Source organism: Emys orbicularis, chromosome 1, assembly GCF_028017835.1.
Source record: "Emys orbicularis isolate rEmyOrb1 chromosome 1, rEmyOrb1.hap1, whole genome shotgun sequence".
NCBI classification, from domain to species: domain Eukaryota; kingdom Metazoa; phylum Chordata; order Testudines; family Emydidae; genus Emys; species Emys orbicularis.
In genome coordinates, this window is record NC_088683.1 from 147,498,475 (window position 1) to 147,520,293 (window position 21,819).

General features: G+C 41.4%; 1 protein-coding gene across 1 annotated transcript; it reads right to left on the reverse strand.

Moving 5' to 3' along the window:
- Positions 1-7,818: 7,818 nt before the first annotated feature.
- On the reverse strand, positions 7,819-21,375 carry LOC135874367 (natural killer cells antigen CD94-like). The gene is made up of 7 exons (XM_065399173.1): positions 21,301-21,375; positions 17,820-17,925; positions 14,770-14,868; positions 13,684-13,797; positions 10,250-10,398; positions 8,728-8,831; positions 7,819-7,960 (listed from the first exon to the last, which is right to left on the reverse strand). Exons 1-7 carry the CDS (start codon positions 21,373-21,375, stop codon positions 7,819-7,821), a joined length of 789 nt encoding a protein of 262 aa, XP_065255245.1.
- Positions 21,376-21,819: the final 444 nt, after the last annotated feature.

Genomic DNA, 21,819 nt, shown 5'->3' on the forward strand with positions numbered 1-21,819 from the left:
ATAACAAGGGAAACAACTAAGAGCTGCGGACCCTCTACTGAAATTGGCTTGCCCAGAGTGCCCAAGAGATTATATCTGGATACCATCAACAGACTGAATGCAGCTGATCTCAGCTGTGGCTGTGTTGCAGAAGGGTGATATATTTGTCTAGATTTCATTTGGTTATTGCCCATGCATATTGCTAATATTTCTCTGTCCTTTTGAATTGTTTCCCTCACTTTTCTAGGATTCAGAACAATTTAGAATCTTTTCAAAATTTTATTAACATGTTGCTTACAATCGCTTCCAGATCATAAATGCAAATATTAAGTACAATGGTCACACTTAAAAAGAGAGGCTTCCATTTGGAAATATGGTCTCTCAAACAAGTAGAATATTTAAAAATGGAAGAAACTTTTCATGTGGATCCACTATAAGAAGGTGCCTGAATCCCCACAGCACCTGACCAAATACAAATATTTGATTCAATACTTTGATGTTTATGATTACCCTTTTTTTATGGTGCCTCAGATAATTTTCAGTCAAAAAGACTATGTTTACTTCTAAGCCAATTAGGAACAATATTTCCAATAATACCTCTTGAGACTTTGTACCAAATACTTTACTAATACCAAGACGTAACCTATCTACTGCATTCCCTTGTTAGTGATAATCTTTAGATACTGATATAAAGAACCACCGCTACAAATGCAGAAATCATATGCTACAGCATCAGCACTAAATAATGGACTGCATATATATGGTTTGATTAAGGCTGCGAGTTTGTCTTCTGCAGCGACTGGTGCGGCTGGCCTGGGTGCCACCTGAGCAACTCGGAAAGCCCTCAGGTCAGCCGCCCCGGCCGTTGCTGGGGCAGTCTGGGGACAACACACTCTCTTACCCCCAGCAGCAGCAGGAGTTTGGGTGTGGGAGTGGGCTGGGAGTTGGAGCACGGGAGGGGTGAGGGCTCTGGGTTGCACTTACCTCAGGGGGCTCCCCAGAAGTGGCAACATGTCCCTTCCTCAGCTCCTAGGTGGAGGCGTGGCCAGGCAGCTCTGTGCGCTGCCTCCATCTGCAGGCATTGCCCCCGCAGCTCCCATTGGCCACAGTTCCTGAGACAGAGGCACTTGAGGCAGAGGCAGCACGCAGAGCCCCTGATCCTAGGAGCTGAGGGAGGGACAACATGTCACCGCTTCCAGGGAGCTGCGCAGAGCCAATTAGGGAACCTGCCAGCCCTACCAACCACGCCCCCCCCCCCCTCAGCACCAGCGGGGATCCTGGGCCACGTGCATCCCCCTCTCTCCCCCTAGAGCACCTGTGGTGCCCCCAGGCCATCCCCCCTAGAGCACCCGTGGTGCCCCGGGCTGCCCCTCCCCAAGTACCCACAGTGCCCCTGGGCCACCGCCCCACCTCAGAGCACCCAAGTTTTAGTCAGGGGTATATAGTTAGGGTTGCCAAACCTCCAGAACTGTCCTGGAGTCTCCAGGAATTAAAGATTAATCTTTAATTTAAAATAATCTCATGTGATGAAACCGTCAGGAATTCGTCCAACCAAAGTTGGTAACCCTATATATAATACAAGTCATTGGCAGGTCACGGACCGTGAATTTTTGTTTACTGCCCATGACCTGTTTGTGACGTTGCATCCCATAATACTTTATGGAAATATGCTTATGAATGTAAATATGACATAACTGGAATATGTTTCATTCTACATATGCCATGTAACGTACCTCTGCAAAGGTTATGATCTACTGAATATATTCATCCTATTCGTATGTATGTATCATTTTTGTATTCGAAGTTATGAATATTGGCTGTGTACTTGTTTCATTTTAAGTAGCCTTAGTAAGGCATTTGGGCAGCTTCTTTAGAAAGGAGTTTGCAAATTACCCAGTCAAGAAACACTTAACAGACAATGGATCTTGGAAGACTCCAATCCACATGAGAAGTCTACCTGAGGACGTTCAAGGTAGCATGTAAACAATTGCTGCCACTTGTAAGGAACTGAGTCATGCATGGACATGAGACTTGCCCCTGTGACTCCAAAACTCCATCTTGTAGCTGGGATTCTATGCAGGGGGAGGGAAGGGTGTCCACCCAAAAGAGGAAGTCTATTTAAGCCCCTGGAAACCGCTCCATTTTGAGAGATCCTCTCCACCCCCAAAGGATACCTGAAAGAAACTGGAACAAAGGTCAGTAACCACAGGGGTGTGAGTGATTGCTGGACCCAGACTAGAAGGAGACTAGTCTGTAAAAGAAGCTTGCTGGAACATCTCTGAGGGTGAAGTCCCAAGCTGGCAGGGAAAATGGGTTAGAAGTAGTCTCAGCACATCAGTTGGCATTTCCCAAGGGGTTTTCTGTGATCCATGCTGTAACACTGTTCATGACTTTTACTAAAAATACCCATGACTAAAATGTAGCCTTAGTTTTGATACTTGTACTAAATTGTACAAGACAAATAAAAAAATGTAATAGTTATAGTTATATATAAGATCTTTCAAAATACTTTTCTCACTCCTTTGCTGAATTAGATGAGAGTATAACAATGTATGTAATCATCAAAGTCCCCAATAATGATATCTGTGCTGGTGTGTTGAGGTCTATCAGCTGGAGCGGTGGAACAGAATGTGAAAAGGTGTATTAAATCTTGTTCTGCCTAAATTTCTGAGCAGGAAGGAGATGGGGAAAAATACTCTGATTCCCCCGTTAAAGAGGATCAGTGTGAGTTGAGAGACAATGATTCACTGCACGATATTCTTGCTGAAATCACACAATAAGTTCTCATGTTAATGGCCCCTACACTTTGAGCAAATGATCTTTCATCTTGATGGGTTAGGTGGCAATAATGAGGCCTAACATGTTCATTACAAAGTCTGATGTTTAGGACTTTCAAATGCTTGAATCACTATTTTAAGCATCTGTGTCTAAGATACAAAAATAGACAAAAATGGAAAAAAATCTTGATTTTCAGCTGAAAATATTCAGTTTTGGGGAAAAATCAAAACTTCTCAAGAAAAGCAGGAACTGTCAACAAAAATATTTATTTCAGTGATTACTAAATTTCCTGTCTGAAAAAAATTTCAATGGGAATTTTTCAACCACCCCAATTCTCATTTTAGGATTCAGAGTCAACAGCCCACTGAGATGAATGGGGCAGTTAACACCTCTTAGAGCTATTGTTGAAGGTAGCCTGCTAGCTCAGGAAGATAACATTAAAGTGGATACAGTCACGTCACAGTTACAAGGTTATCTGCATAACCCAGAGTTCAGCAGCAAAGGGCAGGGAAGGTGTAGATTCCAGACCATATGAAACAGCCAAAGAAACATGGAGCACACAGTCTTGTATATACATATTAAAATAAAATAAACCATGCTAAAAATATTATGGTTGCAATGTCAAGCACTCAAGTATTAGGAAAGGTGCCAATTAAGGTTGCCTGTGGAAATCTGGCCCCATTGCACATGTGCATTATGACACAGTTTTACCCAACTCCATATAGGAAATCTGTGGTAGGCCCAGGACTAGCACTCAGATATCCTGAGTCCCAATCCAGAGTCTCTTACTCACAAGAGCAAATCTTCTCTCTTCTTACAACCCGCTGCCTCAAAGTATGTACCACCTGCACACTGAATGAAGCCAGAGACATGTAAAATAAATTGTGATTATGTATTTAAACACTGTAGGTTAAATTTTCAAAAGCACCCAAGGGAAGTAGGCACTTTGGCCAAAATCGCAAAGGTATTTAGGTGACTAACTGCATTTGAGAATCTGGGCCAGACATTTTTAGGGTGTTTGACTTACTGCCCTATAACATTCTGATAAAGCACTATAGAGTACCAATAAAGCATAAGCTAAATGAATTAAGACCTAGCTAACTGACATTTCTCAAAAAAGTAGTTGTCAGGGGGAATCATCCCTGAACATGGGCGGTTCTAATGGGGTTCTGCAAGATTTGGTTCTAGTTAGTTTTGACTTTCTACAACATATGCACCCTGAGCATCTTCTGCTTACTTTATTAATTTAATTCTCTCCTGGCAGCTTGACCTAGTCTCCAACCAAGATCAGCCCCACTTCATCTGAGATGCAGCCGTCTCATTCATGCAGTCTCCTCTTGCACTGGAATGTGACCCAGTGTTCCACAAAACTAAAATTCAGCTTCACACCAGTTGAGCAGCCAACAGTTCACCTCTAGTATATTTTGTCTGCTGCTTTCTCTCATTCACTGGACCAGTAGCACCTCTGAAATCACTTGGACTTTCCTCTCCTTTAATTCCCTTCCAAAATCCCTAAAATATTTTATAATCTGGGTAGTTCCACCTGATGTCATGTTGTTGGTTCCAATGTCCATCAGCAGTGGAGATTTGCCAGATGAATTCAGAATCCTGTCCAATCTTGTAGATAAATCTTGTGTCTTTGCTCCAGGGAGACAGCACACCATCCTGCTGTCTCTGAGACCCTTTGCTGAATTCTCTGACAACTCTTCTTAATATGGAGTCGCTAGCAATTGTTGCCTTTCATCTTAATACAGTGGAAGAATCTGAAGCAGGACCAAGTACACCTGGACCATCCCTGACAGGTATTTGTCTAAGCTGGTCTTAAAAATCTCCAATGACAGGGATTCCACAATCTCCCTTAGAAGCCTATTCCAGCACTTAACTGTCCTTGTACTCGGAAAGTTTCCCCCAATATCTAACCTAAACCTCCCTTACTCCAGATTAGGCCCATTATTTCTTGTCCTATCTTCAAAGGACATGGAGAAAAACTGATCAAAGTCCAATAGCCCTTAACATATTTGAAGAATCTTATGAGGTCCCCCCTCAGTCTTCTTTTCTCAAGAGTAAAGATACCCAGTTATTTTAACCTTTCCTCATAGCTCAGGTTTTCTAAACTTGTATAATGTTTGTCATTTTCCTCTGAACTTTCTCCAATATGTCAACATGTTCTTCAAGTGTGGCATCCAAAACTCAACACATTACTCCAGCTGAGGCCTCCTGAGTGCCAAGTATAGTGGGATGATTACTTCCCATGCCTTACATATAGCACCCCTGTTAATACACCCAGAATGATAGCAGGCTTTTTCTCAACTGCATCACATTGCTGACTCATATTCAATTTGTGATTGATTACAACCCCAAGATCCTTTTCTGCAGTACTAACACCGAATTTCATCTTGTTGATTCATACTAATTCTCCAATTTCTGAAGTTAATTTGAATTCTAAGCCTGTCCTCTAAGATGCTTGCAACCCGTTGATGTTATCCACAAATTAATAAGCACACTCTCCACTCCATCATCCAATTCATTAATGAAAATGCTGTTTCTTTGTCCTGTCTGGTGTTCAAGATGTATGAAGCTAGGAATCATGCTCAGTACAAATGAAAGAACGGTGAATCCCAGGAGCATCTTGAGAGTAGATGAAGGTCTTATTGCCTATCCCACAAAGGGGAGGTTTAAGGCAAACTGGTACTCAGTCAAGTTGTTCATATGAAGAGAAGGTTATATTAAGACAAACCTTCCCACACATAATGATGGTGGGGTGCTTCCCTCTCAGATTGAGGCATTGAGAACTTTCCTCAGTATTAGAACTGTGAGCTCCAGCTAACTTTCACTATCCAGGAGGGATGTGAATCCACTCCACAGATAATCTTAACAAAAGAAAAAGGCTGAAGTTTTAAACAGAGAACGAATGTTTGCCTCATCATGGTGCAAAATTGTTATATTTCAGCTAATTTTTGGTGAGAAAATTGAAAAAGGAAAGATATCAAAGTGAACATATGTTGTCTCTCTCTCAAGCTGCAAACAATTCTGGTTCTGCTCCACTACTCCTTCCTTGTATTTAAATACCCAGGGGAGAGAAGCCATCGACTCCTCTTTTTCTACTGCCACCAACACCAACAGTAGAAACAAGAATGCTGTTTGAAGGCATCCGGTTATGCCACATAGGAAGTATCCATCAGAAGCCCTGTACCCTGACCAGCACACTCAGAACAAGATACAAATAAGAAGGTGAAGAAAAGTAAAATTCTAAACTTTTATCTCCACATTAACTCATATTTGTTTACAAAACCAATTCAACATTTTAATGTGTATGTGTTTGTGTAAGTGCAACAGTAAACATTAGAAAGTGGAAGGTGCAAAAAAATCAGTTTGAAGGGCCCTTCTGCAGTGTTTTCTGCATTTCTCAGATTCTGATTCTTCATATACTCTAACCGAAATCAGACAAAAAACAACCAACCAATACTTCCAACATAGTCGTTTATAGCTATTTCCACTGTGCAGAGCTTCACACTGTAACTGATGCTGCTAATCTGGTCACTGTACCTTACAGGAAACCAGCGGCACCACAACAGCAATAACAGAGAGGATCAGCTCCATTATGCATAGACAATATTTCACAAAAACACAGGATGTTTACACTTTGGAATTGAGCCATTAGTTATCAAATGGGTAGGGTAGAAATGGTTTAAACACAAATGGTTCAGCATCTCCACTACATTCATGCTGCTGCTGCCTGTTTGCAGGTTTCTCCTGCATCTCCAGGACCACTGCTCTAAATTCTGTATGTTGCAGTGCCTTATGGGTACCTATCCCATCTTTCCCAGCACAATATTGAGAAGCAGAGGATTCTGGAAAATTTTGAAAGGCAACTCTTCTGTAACAGAAATTATTGGGAGGGCTCCTTGACCCATAGCTCGTCCACAGTGATTCTAAAATCATTCAAATTGGGATGGGGTTTGGGACCACATGGCATTTAGCGCGGTTGAAAGAAAGTCTATTCCCAACAGCAGTAGGCATAAATGTAAACAATTGGGATCACTTTGGTAAGCGGACATGAGGTTTGTAACAAGTGGTCTAGGGAGACCATAGTGTTCTTGGAATGGAACATTTCTCCAATGGGGACAGAGAGGAACTGACTGGGTCATGAGGTGTAAGGATACCTTGGCACCAAGCAGAGCTTACAGGGCTTGAGGTGGTGAAGTTAAGGGACGTCCCTTTTGACCATGCCCAGTCCATGGAGTATGGTACAGAAGTGGGATCCTCTCCTGAACTGTGTACTTTGTGTAACAGCAATGATGTGAATGAGAACCTCTTCCCTGGGGACTACAACAGCTCACAGCAGGGCTTCTCTGTTACTCTCATCTTGTTTATGATGCACTTGTAGGTTTGCTCAGTGATTTGAGAAGCTGGAGGCTAGGGGGAGGTGGGGAGTGAGTGGGTCAGGTGAATTTTCCTTTGCTGTGTTGGCCCCATGGACATGGATATTGATTGCCCCTCACATCCAGCTCAGTTCATCCCCCCATACTCTTAAAGAACACCTTCAAACTATTTTCCCCAAAAGGTACTTGCGAGTTTGATCAATGTTGTCCTTGTATTAGTATTGCTTCATTACAGCAATTTTTCTGTGACTGAATGAAATGCAACAAAGTAAAAAAATATAAAAGGTGGCATCTAAATCAGATTTTTTTTACCAATTTATTGAAAGAAAAGTATTTGAACCAGATAGTGAACTAATTACTATTTTAAAATAAACTATCAATGAGCTGGTAAACGAAAAAGAGACCAGGTTCAGCTTGTGGGAGGGCTCTGACTGGCTCCAATTATCCAAAAGACATATGGTTTATCAGATTTAGCTATCTGCTTTTTACTCTAAGTGGCCATTCCCAGCTTCTTTTGACACAGACTCATGAACAATATGTGGTCACAGTAAAGTGTGTTACAATTTTACAGCATAAATGTAGCCTCTGAAGAGGGAAAGTTGAGAGTGGTAGTATTTACTGGGGGATATTTGTCGTCGTGTTTGGGATGCCCCAGATTTTATGATTTCCATGGTCCATTTCATGCTGATATGTCAGGCTTTGGCCAAAGAACCAGCTGCTCACAAATATAGCGCTTTTCATCTTTGCATGGACCAGAGGAGAGTTCTCCACCTGTGACAAGTGCACAGTTCCCATCAATGTATCCTTTATTTATTGCAAACCTATGATAGAATAAAATGTTACTTCAAGTCATTCTAGTTATATCTCTATTACTACCTTATTTTTTCAAAGGTTAAAATGTCTATAATTTAAACGTGGCAAAAACAAATAATTTTAATAAGACGAGAACAATTGTGAAGAAGCAGAGGGGCCATTATTAAAAAAAATCATTTGTAAATTTGGTATTTATGAATGTGAGAGAATAATTGCATTGGCTAGAGTCAGGAGTGCAGACGCTCCACGGGTTATGCAAACCTGACTTACGGAAATCTGGACTTATGGAAAAAGTTCCATAAGTTCTCCCCCCCCCCACCGGAATTGTTGGAGATACATTCCCGACTTAAGCAAAATTCGACTTACACAAGGCATTTCGGAACGGAACGCCTTGTGTAAGTCGGGGAGCTTCTGTAGTGTAGCACATGCTGTGCAAATTTTTCACTTAACTGCCAGTGCATTTCAGCCATGACACAACCTCCTCTCTATTCTTTTTTTTTCTTGAATTCCTACTGCCCTCAGTTCATTGCCAATGCACTTCATTCTTGACCTGCAGCACTGGCTTCCCCTCCACCTTTGATGTTTCATCCAGCTTTTTGATCAATACACCTCAACCTTGACTTGTACCATCCTTTGCTGCCCCATAGAATTTAAAAATACATTTCAGTGATGACATATTGTACTCCTTTTTACTGAAGCTTGGGTTTCTCTCTGTCATAGCACTGTCAATTCACTTAATTGAAATGAGAAGTTTCTAGTTGTGTCTGGAACTTACCAGTCAGTGGAAAAAGCTGTACCATTCACCCACATCCACAATCTGTCGGTCTTCTCACGTGACAATCCTATCCAGTGAGAAGTTGCCAGGGGGCTTATAAAATCCTGTACAAAGACAAAGCCAGTTCATTCCTTTCCCTGCTCATTTAATGGATGTACGTACATCAGGTATTTGCTCGTTTCACAACTGTATGGATATCAGGTACAGTGGTGTGGTTAACAGGTCCCTATGTCCTGAGGTAGCTTCATGGTTAGGACCCTACCAAATTCATGGCCATGAAAATGCATCATAGACCATGAAATCTGGTCTCCCTGTCTTGAAATCTGGTTTTTTGTGTGTGTGCTTTTACCCTATACTATACAGATATCACAGGGTATATGAACGTTTCTCATACTGGGGGTCCTGACCCAAAAGGGAGCTGCAGGGGGGTCACAAAGTTATGTTAGGTGGGTCACGGTATTGCTGCCCTTACTTCTGCTCTGCTTTCAGAGCTAGGTGGCCAGAGAGTGGCGGTTGTTGGCCAGGCGCCCAGCTCTGAAGGCAGCACCGCGCCAGCAGCAGTGCAGAAGTAATGGTGGCAATACCATACCATGCCACCCTTACTTCTGCACTGCTGCATTCAGAGTTGGGGGTCAGGAGAATGGCGGCTGCTGACTGAGGGCCCAGCTCTGCAGGCAGCGGCTCAGAAGTAAGGGTGGCAATACCATACTATGCCATCTTTACTTCTGCTCAGCTGCTGGCAACGGCTCTGCCTTCAGAGCTTGGATCCCAGCCAGCAGTCGCCACTCTCCAGCTGCCCAGCTCTTAAGGCAGCGCTGCTGCCAGCAGCAGCACAGAAGTAAGGGTAGCAGTACCACAATCCCCCCCTACAATAACCTTGTGACCCCCTCCCCAACACACACACACACAACTCCTTTTTGGGTCAGGGCCCCTACAATTACACCACCATGTAATTTCAGACTTAAATAGCTATAATCATTAAATTTATGATTTTTAAAATCCTATGACCATGAAATTGACTGAAATGGACCGTGAATTTGGTAGGGCCCTACTCATGGTTGATCAACCCCATTAACCAACCTGATCACATTCTTCATTTCCTTCACAAGTGTTTGCTGTAGAAATTGTGACAACATTCTTTGTTGGTTAATCTCTATTCACTCTCTTGTCTAGAGGACAATACCTCCCCTAGATCACTTCTGAGAGAGAAAAATGCCCAGAGTGATGTACAGGTTTTTCTTACACTACAGTAATAGATGTAGCTTGAATATGAAAAGTACTGGTGACATTGGGGTTTTGCCTTGCATCAGGTGCTTTTTAATTTAATTTATGGTTCAGTTATGGCTCTAATGCTGGGGAGAGATGAGGCGGTGTAAGGTAATTAGCCTTCAAGGAAAAAAAACATCATAAAGCAAGGTACCAAATGAAGCCAAATCTCATTTTCCACAATCCTCTTTTCACTGACAAATCTTTTACTGGCTGTTTTGAATATGCAGCTCTCCAAAAGAGGAAGATACTCTACCAGCTCTTCTTTGTTTTCTATAAGGAGGAGTCTGGAGCCAGGAGAAGAGCAGGCCTTTTGACTCTCCAGCCAAGGTTTGGATTCAGTAGAAAAGTGGTAACATTTCTCTCCATGGGGAAACCCATTTTCTGGGCAAAGAAACTTCCACCCTTAAAAAGAAATACAGTTTATGTTTCTTCGGTTGCTGTTACACTTGTCCTCCCTCCCCCATTTCCTCCACTTGACTGTTTCATCCATTTAATGTGCTTTGTCTGTATTAAGTTTGTCATCTCTCTCACATAGCGGCTATCTCTTATGGTGTCTTTTTACAACATCTAATATAACGGAGGCCTATACCTGATTGGGGCCTCTAGATGTTCTTTTATTAGAAGTATTAAGTTCAATTTGTAATAATAGATTTTCTCTTGTAGTTTGATTTTGAGTCAAGTGCATCACAAGCCATCTTGAGATTCACAAGCATTGACACGGTTGTTTATATTTGGATGCTGGCATGAGGACTCTTGTGCTATAGCAAATAAAGTAATTATTGCTATGCCAACATCACTTTCCTTTTATACACAAATCATGTTTGATTGTTTTTCCCCTAGGGGAATTTTGTGTATTTTTTGGATTCTATACATCCAGTGCGAGTGCTATTGTAATTAATTGGCTGGTTCTTTGTTAGTAATTATTGAGCAGGATTCTTGCACAATGGGTAAAATTCAGTGAGGATCTGTAAGTGAGGCTTCTTCATGCAGAGTTAGACTCCATTTATCACTCACTTACTGATCTGCAAGTATCAGGGAATCTAAGCTGGTGAAACCTACATGCTGAGAAGCACCAGAGATAAGATGGAAAACATTGAAGTGGGAGGATGACTAGTTTATCTTACAGCTTCTTAAAAGAGAACTGGTAGGTAAGACACCATGGGAAGAAAATCTGAAGGAACAGGGAGTTTAGGAAAGCTGGCAGTTTGTCAAAGAGACAATATTCAAAGGCACAAGAGCAAATTATTATGATGTGAAGGTGTCACCAGTTCTTTCTATGGACTTTCAGGAGATCTCTGTTGCCCCCTGACTGGTTTTCTTTGGTATCTCCTAGAACTAGAAAGGACCTTGAAAGGTCATTGTGTCCAGCCCCCTGCCTTCACTAGCAGAACCAAGTACTGATTTTGCCCCAGATCCCTAAGTGGCCCCCTCAATGATTGAACTCACAACCCTGGGTTTAGCAGGCCAATGCTCAAACCACTGAGCTATCCCTCCCTCTGATCACAACAATGCTTGGCCCCTGGCTCTAATTAGGCTTAGTGCTCTGCTTCAGCCCCTGTGGGCTGTGTTTCTGGAGACAGCCAGGTGCAGGGGTGTCACCCCTTTGCTGACTCAGGCCTTCCTCCCTCCCTTCCTTAGTTGAACTCTCTCTTTTTATAGCAGGCCCTGTTACCTCTATTGGTTGCAGTTGAGGGTCCCTGACTCCATGACTGGCAGTTGTGGCAGCTGCATGAGGGTGTGGCCAGGCTGCTTGCCTCTTGGCAGGAGAGGCTCTCCTCCCCCTTCTGCCTGTGCTCAATGTGGGGTTAGAGGCCAGTATGGCCCCATCAAGAGCTCTTTAACAAATTGAATATCAAGGAGGAATCCAACAAGAAGTGGAACGTGGACAATCTGTGAAGGATGAGTACAAAAGAATGGCACAAGCATGTAGGAACAAAATCAGAAACGGCAAGGCACCAAATGAGCAAATAGCAAAAGCCATACAAGTTAATAAAAAGTGTTTCTGTAAATGCATCAGGTGCTAGAGAAAGGTGAAGGAAAGTGCAGGTCCTTGACTTAGCACAAAGGACAACTAATGACAAATTATATCAAGAAGGGTGAAGTGTTTAATGCCTTTAATAAATAGGTAATTGTACCAAATATTTAAATACAATTAATACTAACAGCAAGGGGGAAGAAACACAAGCCAAAAAGAACAAGAAACAGGATAAATAATAGTTAGATAAGTGACATGTGTTCAAGTGAGCAGAGCCTGATGACATTCACCCTAGAGTACTTAAGGAACTAACTAAAGCAATCTCGGAACCATTAGGAAATATCTTTGAGACAACATAGATTGATCAAGAAAAAATCATGCCAAACCAACTTAATTTCCTTCTTTGACATGGCTACAGATCTAGTGGATAGAAGGGAAGCTATACACATTATATATCTTGATTTTAGTAAGTCTTTTGACACAGTCCCACATGACATTATGATAAGCAAGCTAAGGTAATATAGTGTATATGAAATTATATACAGTGGGTACAAAACTGGTTGAAAGACCTTACTTAAAGATTAGTTACCAGGGTTCTGGGTCCAGTATATTCAATGTTTTCATTAGTGATGTAGATAATGGAGTAAAAAGCATGCTTATAAAATTTGTGGATAACACCAAGCTGGGAGGGCTTGTTAGCATGTTGGAGGACAGGTTTAGTATGCAAAATGATCTTGACAAATTAGAGAATTGGTCTGAAATCAACAAGAGGAAAATCACTAAAGAAAAGTGCAAAGTACTACACTTAGGAAAGAAAAATTAAATGTACAACTACAGAATGGAGAATAGCTAGCTAGGCAGTGATACTGCTGAAAAGGATCTGGAGTTTATAGTGGATCAAAAATTGAATATGAGACCCCAGCGTGATGGAGTTACAAAATAATTTTCATATAATTTTTGATGTATTAACATGTGTCATATGTAAGACATCAGAGGTAACTGTCCCTCTGTATTCAGCACTGGTGAGGCCTGAGCTTGAGTCCTGTGTCCATTTCTGGGTGCCACATTTAGGAAAGATATGGACATATTGGAGGGAGTCCAGAGGACAGCATCAAAAATGATAATATGACATATGAGGAAAGTTGACAAGACTGTGCATGCTTAGTGTAGAGAAGAGAAGCCTGAGAGGTGACAAGAAGTAATCAAGTTCATCTACAACAAGGGAGAATTTGGTTAGGGTTAGAGTTAGAAAGAAACTGCAATAGACTTACAGGGGAGGTTGTGGAATCCTCATCTTTGGAGGTTTTTAAAAACTGTTTACACAAACGCCAGTCAGGGATGATTTATGTATGTTTGGACTTGCCTCAGTGCAGGTAACTTGACTAAATGACCTTTTGAGGTCCTTCCCAATCAACATTTCTGTGATTGTATTATTCCCTCCTGTTAACTGTTTTTTCTTCCTACTGTCCTCTCTGGTGGTCTTTCAACATGTGACTTAAACAGCTTAGCCTCCCTTATGTTCCCTTAAGACTCACTTCTGAGTTTTCCAGTGAATGTAAAATTTTGGTAAATAAAGATAAAAAGAATTGGAAACTAATTAACCAAAATGTCATACTTTGACATCCATCAGTGTTAGGAATTCGATATGAAATTATTTCAGTCTAAAGTTACAGCATATAGGGAAAAAAATTGCCCTCCTGAAGCCAACTGACCTTTATCTTTCCTGTTCAAAACCTTTCGCAGATTTCCATTCTTAGCTTGGGTAATTTCCTGGTGCTGGCTGAGGTTATCCTGATGTCTACATGGTACATGGGAGATCTGAAAAACTTAAAGCCAAAATAATATAACAATATGATGTACCATTTAAAAGTAAATTGCAACAGTTCTACAAATCAATATATTATGCCTTATAGGGACACAAAGGACTAAGTTCTACCCGCAGTTATGCCATTGTTGTATTATTAGAACAACATGTTATGTTATATGTAACATGTCAGATAATTTTTCTTGTTAAAAGTCATCTTAAAATTAACATTTTGAACTTAACCTCCCCCCCCCAAAAAAACAAAAACAAAAAACAAAAACAACAAGAACAAAAACACCTTGTGGCTCTCTAAAGAGTCACAGAATATAGCAATTGAAAACATCCTGATTTCCAACATCTGGGTTGAACACAGGTGATGTTTGCAGTGACCTCAAAGCAGAAAAATCCTATTTTCGAAGTTAGACTCCAACACAGAAAAATCAATACTTAGGAAGAAAGTGGTAAGTGAAAAGCCCTGGAATCTTTGCAAGGAAGACAAGGACACTTACACTATGGACAGGAAATTCAATGAGAGTATCAGCTCAGAGGAATGCTCACATCAGGGGTTGGCCTATGAGGCTGAAGCCAGGCATTTAGACCCCAAATTCATGGTTCTGCAGGGGCCCACCAGAAAGTCTGTCCTGCATATTTGTTCTGGAGGACCCTCTGCCCCTTCTAGCTCTTGGGAGATATGGAAAGTTGGAGTTGTTATGCCAGAGGCTTCTCAGCTGTCATTGTCCCTGGATACTCTGCAAAGGGGGTCCCTGGTTTGGGTGTTTGTGGCGGGAGAGAATGTGACAGAATGCAGCTGGTGTCCATGCCAAGCCCACTAAAGCCATAATAAGGCATCTAAATAAGTGGCCTGATTTTCAGAGGAGCTAAGCATTGCAGCTCTTTACTGACTTACACCTCATGAGATTTACTCTCCAGCAGTTACACAAGGAGTACACCAGCACAGAGCTTGTCTCTCAATATCTACTTTGTTCATGCTTACCATTCACAGCCAAGACTCCCACTGCTATGAGCAAAGCCAAACAGAAGATCCCCAAAATCCCTGCAATGAGCCTCCATGCGGGAGCTGGAGCAGAAGAATCTGAGAGAGAGACAGAGAGGGGAGAAGTACAGAATTGCAGAGGGAAATGCTTTTAAACCCCAAACGAGGCATATGCCATTTGTGTTCTCTGTGTTAGTGAAATGCAGCTCAAGCGCACACAAGTATTCATTCTCCGCCCTCTACCTTCACACATATTCAGCCATGTCAGAACAAGTTGTCAGGGCTCTTGAACTATGGAATGAAAATTCTTGCCCTGTTCAAAGTTACACAGGTCAAGATACCCGGAGAGCAGGATCTAGCCTTAACAAAGCCTTAGTAAGGAGGCAGACTGTTTTACGTGGGATTTGATGGCAACAGAACTGTGTTCTGGGGTCCTAGCAGAACACCATAAAGGGATATTCCTTCCACCTTAGCACTTATATGGAGCTTTTCAACTGTAGCACTTAAGAAGGTAGGAAACTATTGACCCCATTTTACAGATTGGGAAATTGAAACAGAGAGAGGTGAAATGCTTTGCCCAGGCTTACCAAGGGAGTGAATAAATCCCTCCTCTCCTGGCTGCCAGTTAGAAGCCCTGTACAGTGGTCCAAACTGCTTCTATGCAGCAATTTGTGAAAGAGGGGAAGAATTATATTCATTCACTGTTAGTTTCGTGTACACTCATTAAGGTGGGGGTAACGATAAGGAGGCTCAGAACAAGGAGTTCTAGGAAGAATAAAAAGGGCTTCCCCTTCCCTCTTGGGAGTTCCACCATCAAGGGCACCTTAAAAAAAGCATTAAGGGCTCAGCTGTGCCTTTTAGGAACTGCCTTGTGTTGGGCCAGTATGGAACCTCCCAGCTGGTTGGGGATCGTGTCTCCTGAGGCACAGTCCCTCCCCGAGCTCTCAAGTGTGCAAGGGGAGAGCACTCACTGCACCATCTTATAGGATGGTGGAGCTGCTCCCCTGTGTTACCTAGTGGGGGGGCAGTAATGGTACTAGTCCATTGTGGGCCCTAAACAGGAATATTTTGTGCCCCTTAATTCTAAATCAGGAAAGTTTTTATAATAAAAAGTCAATGGGGGCCCCATGGAGCTGGTTGGGGCCCTAAACAATTGCTTAGTCTGCTTATGTCTGGTGCTGGGTCTGGGGCAGGGGGCTAGATAAGGCCATAGTTGTATTTCCCCCTCCGTCCACTTTGGGGTGGCCAATGCCTCTATGCATTCTAGGAGGGAACAATCCCTTCAGCTGGGAAGAGAATATCTGGCCCCTGCATTTGGGGGTAGAAGGCAGGGCATGCCTAGTACCCTCTGCTCCTCTCCCTGAAAACATTCATACAGGGGCTGAGAACAATCTGGCCCAGTTCCCTGTATTACATGGATGCATAGCTCTGCTCTGAATTTATTTTTAAGGCTTAATTTTATATTATAATATAAAGAATGTGCAAAGAAGCCAGCTTGATAATGCTTGTGGCATTTTAGCCATCGAATGTCTTGATTTTGGGTATTTAAATCCCAATCCTTTATGTGCAGTTTTGCTTTTCATGTTCTCATACAGTTCAAGGAAGGTGTTAGACTATGGACAGTTAAATAGTAGTATGAGTGGAGTCAGCAGCTTATAGCATGCAATACCTTTGCCTTGGGGGTTCGTAGTCTGTTGTCTCCTCTGCTGCTCAGAAGCATTATGGCATTTCAGTTCTGTGTAGGTCACCACCTCCTCGTTTATCTCTAGTGGGTTATAGCATAGAAATAGTGATTTTCATTCATTGAGCTGATAAAGGTGGACAGCTCTGATTACAATATATTGAACTATAAAACTTTCACTGCAGGATGTAGGGCATGGCAGAACTTTGGTATTAAAAGGTTTTGTTCCAAAACACAATGGTCTGCAGTAGCCTGTCAGTGTACTGGGATCAACCAACTAACATCTGTGAATTCAGCATATGCATCTTATCACCTTGTTTCCAATATCTGACTCCTATTTAGCGTCTTAGCCAAAAGTGTTGTTACATTTAAAGTTGTTCAAGTGACTTATATAACCCTTTGCACATACACTATAATCAGAAAATTACAGTTACAAAGCTAAGCATTAAAAGTTATGGAAATATCCAGTTAAGATAATCTATCTGTTCGACTAACCTTGACTCATGCATTCTGCTAATGACAATCTTGAAATGTAAAATTTCACTTTACATACTTCAAAACAAATTGAACTGTGATCTACTAAGTGTATTTATAAACTCATTAAACATTTCCAGTGCTATTTCCTTCATTTAAAGCTTGCTTCTGCTCCCATTGAAGTCAATGGCTGTTTTACAATTGATTTCAGAGGAAACATGGCACTTGGCATTATACTCTTCTAGATGGAGCCCATTTTTTTTTCTGTTTTTTAAAGAGCGTTTTTAAATGTCATCTTCTCAAAAACTAACTGCTCAACTTCTTGGATGCTCAGTGGAAATCCTCTGTAGCTCAGGAAATTCTCCGCTGGACAGGAATGATCTTAAGGCTCTGGGATGGTAAATAAATGTGGACAATTAAGGATCAGCCATGACTTCATGATATTGAAGGCAAAGCATAGAGAAAATGGTACTTTATTCGCATATGAATAGGTTTCAGAAAGGAGAGAATTCACACGTCACCTCCTTTAATACTCCAACCAGAAGGCATGACTTAAAGAGACCGTGTCTACTTGAACACAGGGCAAATCAACAACATCCATTGACATGGAATGGTTTGCGATAACCCAATCGCAGAACTGTGTTCCAGGGCTCCGAAGGTACGATAACTTTTGCTCCCCATGCCCAGAATACAGTGTACCATTCCAGGAGAATTTCAGTGCCTGACAGATGTTAACAAATTACTAAAATAACTGTGCCTGACACTGAAGAAAAAGCTAATAATATAAGTAGATAAAGTCAGGTACAATATGTACAGCTCAAGCAGAGATTTAACATGGAAAATAAAATATCAGTAATAGCAGATATGTTCTCAGATGCTTACAAACATACCACACCTTTGTCCCTGGTGTTCTTTTGTCTCTTTTTCTTCTGCTGCTTGGAAGGAGTTTGAAATTTCAGGTCTACATAGGTCACTGCCTGCTCACTCATTTCTGGTGCATTCTGGGATAGAAAGATTGGATTCAGTAGACGGAGATGAAAAACGGATCTGATGGAAACTGATACTTGTACTATGGAACCACAACAGCAATCATCAGGATCTAATACAGAATAACTGAGGGTTTGGAAGAACCAATCCTCCTTCTTACTGCACAGGGAATGTGGCACCTAGTTCTGAATGCGGGACACATTAATACACACTGACAAACTAGAGAGATTCAGAAAAGAAAAACAAACAAATAAAACCTCATGGGGACAGATTTAGGAGTCTAAATGATAGAGCTACGATTTCATTTGCTCTGGCAGTAGAGAGAGGCTGGACACAATCTGGCTCCTAATGCTGGAGAACTCAAGAGTTAGTGGCAGCGGTTAGCTCTGCCAGTATCAAAAGAGCCCCCAGTCAGACAATTTCTGGGTAATGCGGGAACTGGATTGTGGCCCCCTCCCTTGGCTGTCAGGGATGGCTGTTCTGGAGGAAATGCTTACAGCATATGTCATAAATGTGCAGTATTACAAGGGGTGCCCCTCTCTGCTCTCGCCTTAGGTTTCTAGAGGCTCTGGATATAATTCTCCACCTGTTTTATACAATTGACTTTAATAGGGTTTGTGCACCTAAATCATTTAGGCACTTTTGTTAAAAATCCCACCTTTAAGTACCTAAATATGGATTTAGGAACAGAACTTTAGACCCCAGTGCCTCCAAGAACTGACACTTGATTGGTGCACCTCCTCCTTGAGTGATTCCTTTAGTACTATGCACATTGAGTTCCAGTACAGAGTCACGGGACCACATTATGCTCTGAGACAGCCCTGTGTACATCTGGCATAATTCCATGGGAATCACTGGTGTTACTCCAGATTTTCACAGTCCAAAAGAGGTCAGAATGTGGCCTCATACTGCAGAGATAGAAGTGAAGATGTCAGTCCCATATTAATGTCATTTAATCCTTGAGGGGGCCACTTAGGGATCTGGGGCAAAACAAATAGTTGGGGATTGGTCCTGCTTTGAGTAGGGGGTTGGACTAGATGACCTCCTGCGGTCCCTTCCAACCCTGATATTCTATTCTATGATTCTATGATTTCATTCGTTGGGAGTCTGTAACAAGAATAATGCAGCAGACTGGAACGGTTAAGGGATCCCTGACTCTCACATGGCAGGGAAGAACAGGGATCAGGGTCCAGAAGGGTCACAGGAGAAAGGAGTCCTCTTTCCCATTGGCTAGTTGAGGCAGGGAAGCCTCTGGGGATTATGAGCAGTGTTTTCAGTTGTGTTATTTTTCTCATTTCTGTTTGATCTCATTGTTGTAAACAATAAAGAAGGGGATGAAAAGGGACTTGGGCCTGGAGATTGCTTCCCTTCTCTAGCTGGTGAAATAGAGCACCTCTCCCGCCCCCACCCCATGATCTATACAACAATCCTGCATTGAAAACAGACTGGGGATTATACTTTCATATGTTTATCGTAGGATTCTGTTTAGAGCTTTATCCAGTTTAATTTTAAATGTTTCTTGCAGAGGGATTTCCACCCCTTACCTTGGGAGACATTTCTGTCTTACCTCCCTCCCTTTACACCTAGCTCTACAACCTCAACCCTCCTCTCCCCCCCCTAAACAACCCATTTCCCTCTTTGACGCTGATACACTTTCAATATTTCTAAACAGTTATTGTGCATCCCCTTTTAGTCAGGGTTTGCACAAAGTTCATTATACACAATTAGCTCTTCCATTTTTTGTTTATAAGTCAATCCCTCCAGCCCCTTTAATAAAGTGCATATCTTTTCTCTGAATTCCTTTAAAACTTCCAATAACTTTCTGCTTTAAAAAAAAAAGAACGTTTTTCTAAATCTTTAGATTAGGGACCATGGCCAAAATGTTCCAAAAATGGGAGCTAAACATTAGGCTTCCAAGTCTATGTATGGCTGCTTATTTAAGCAGCCAGATTTTCAAAAGTGCTGAGCACTCAGTAGTAACCATAGATTACAGAGGGGTTGATGGGTGCTCAACATTTTTTAACATATATCTATTTTCAGATGCCTAGATATTAATTTAGGAACCTAACTTTAGGCACCCATTTTTAAGAACATAAGACCATAAGAACGGCCATACTGGGTCAGACCAAAGGTCCATCTAACCCCGTATCTTGTCTTCCAACAGCGGCCAATGCCAGGTACTTCAGAGGGAATGAACAGAACAGGTAATCATCAAGTGATCCATCCCCTGTCACCCATTCCCAGCTTCTGGCAAACAGAGCAAGGTACACCATTCCTGCCCATCCTGGCTAATAGCCATTGATGGACCTATCCTCCATGATTTTTTTGAAAATCTTGGGCCATCTCCATTATATTCTGTACAGACAGCTACACACTAGGTATTCAACAAATAAATAATAAAATACTAATAATAATGACTGAAAATGGAAGTGCACAGAATTGAGTGTGGTATTCTAGGTACACTCTCATCAGAGCCATAGAGAGACAGTCCTGCAACACAGTACATCTAACTATGCACAAAATGTTATTTACCTTTTTGGAAACATAACACATTACAAGTACATGTTTAATCTGTTCTCCACTCTCACTCCTAGATTTCTTTCATCATTACTGGCTTCCATTTCTCCCTACCACTGAATAGCCATGTGTTGGATTATTACATCAGATGTTATAGTTTTAATATCATTTTCTGCTTATTTTGCTAAACTTTCCAGATTGGTTTGGGTTATCTATCTGATCTTGTTTGTGTTTGCAACAACCCTCCATTTAGCATCATCTGAGAATTACATGACATTAGTTTACATTACATTAACAGGCTATGTACTCCAGTTTCAAGACTATGAAGATGATAAATAACAAAGACCCTGACACTAAGCTCAGTCTATATCCATTTATCATTACACTTTTTTCACAGTACTTCAACCAGTTTTTAATTTAGTGATAATGTCCTTATCCAAGACTATTTGAAGTAATTTGCTAAGTAAGATTTCTTGAGAAACACTGTCAAATTCCTTACTAAAAATTAAGATATTAGATCTCTGGTCTTCCCCAGTTTATGATGATCTGTTAGATTTGCCATATACAATTAGATAGTCTACATACTGCACCAGAGAAGCATAAAATACAGAAATGTAGAATTCTAATGCCTGTGATAATAAATTCTTTCACAGTCACTTAATACAAATAATAATAATGAAATGGTACTATATTTCATGCTGTCTCTTAAATTGTAATTAGAAGAAAAATATTGTACAGGAAGCAGACATATGTCTATTCGAGAATAACTAATTCCACTCATTTCTTGAATTATATCGAAGTAATAAACTATGCCTCTTACAACAACTACATGCTATAACAATGAAGGTCCCTGAAGAATGTGGAACTCATACCTTTGTAGCTTTTTGATAGGAGGCTGGCGTGTGGGAACTAGACCTTGAAGTGCCACAAATAGTTTTGTCCTTCATGAAAATCCCTTGGGGATGGAGAGAGAGACAGTTTGGTATCACCCTGTCACTGCCTTGTAAGGAGATGGACAACAGGAGCTGAGAGGGGAAGAATTATTCACACTGCACTAGCCAATCTGAAACTATACAGGAAGTTCTCATTCTGGTAGTTTGAAATGCGCTGCCCCCTCACAAAGCGCTCACAGGAACTTCTGTCTTTGTAGATTTACCTGTGAATTTAATCTTCTTAAGGTCACGTAAATATTGAATTTATTAAACAAGGTTGTCTAAGCAACCAATGATCAGCTAGTGTCTCTGCACTTCTTAAAATATGGGGTGAGATTGTTCTGTCAGTTATTCTGGTGTAAACCCAGAGTAACTCCATTGAAGTGAATACATTCACTCCCTAGTTATACTGATATGAATGAGATCAGAGTCTAGCCTGTGGTCTCTGTGTTCAAGTTC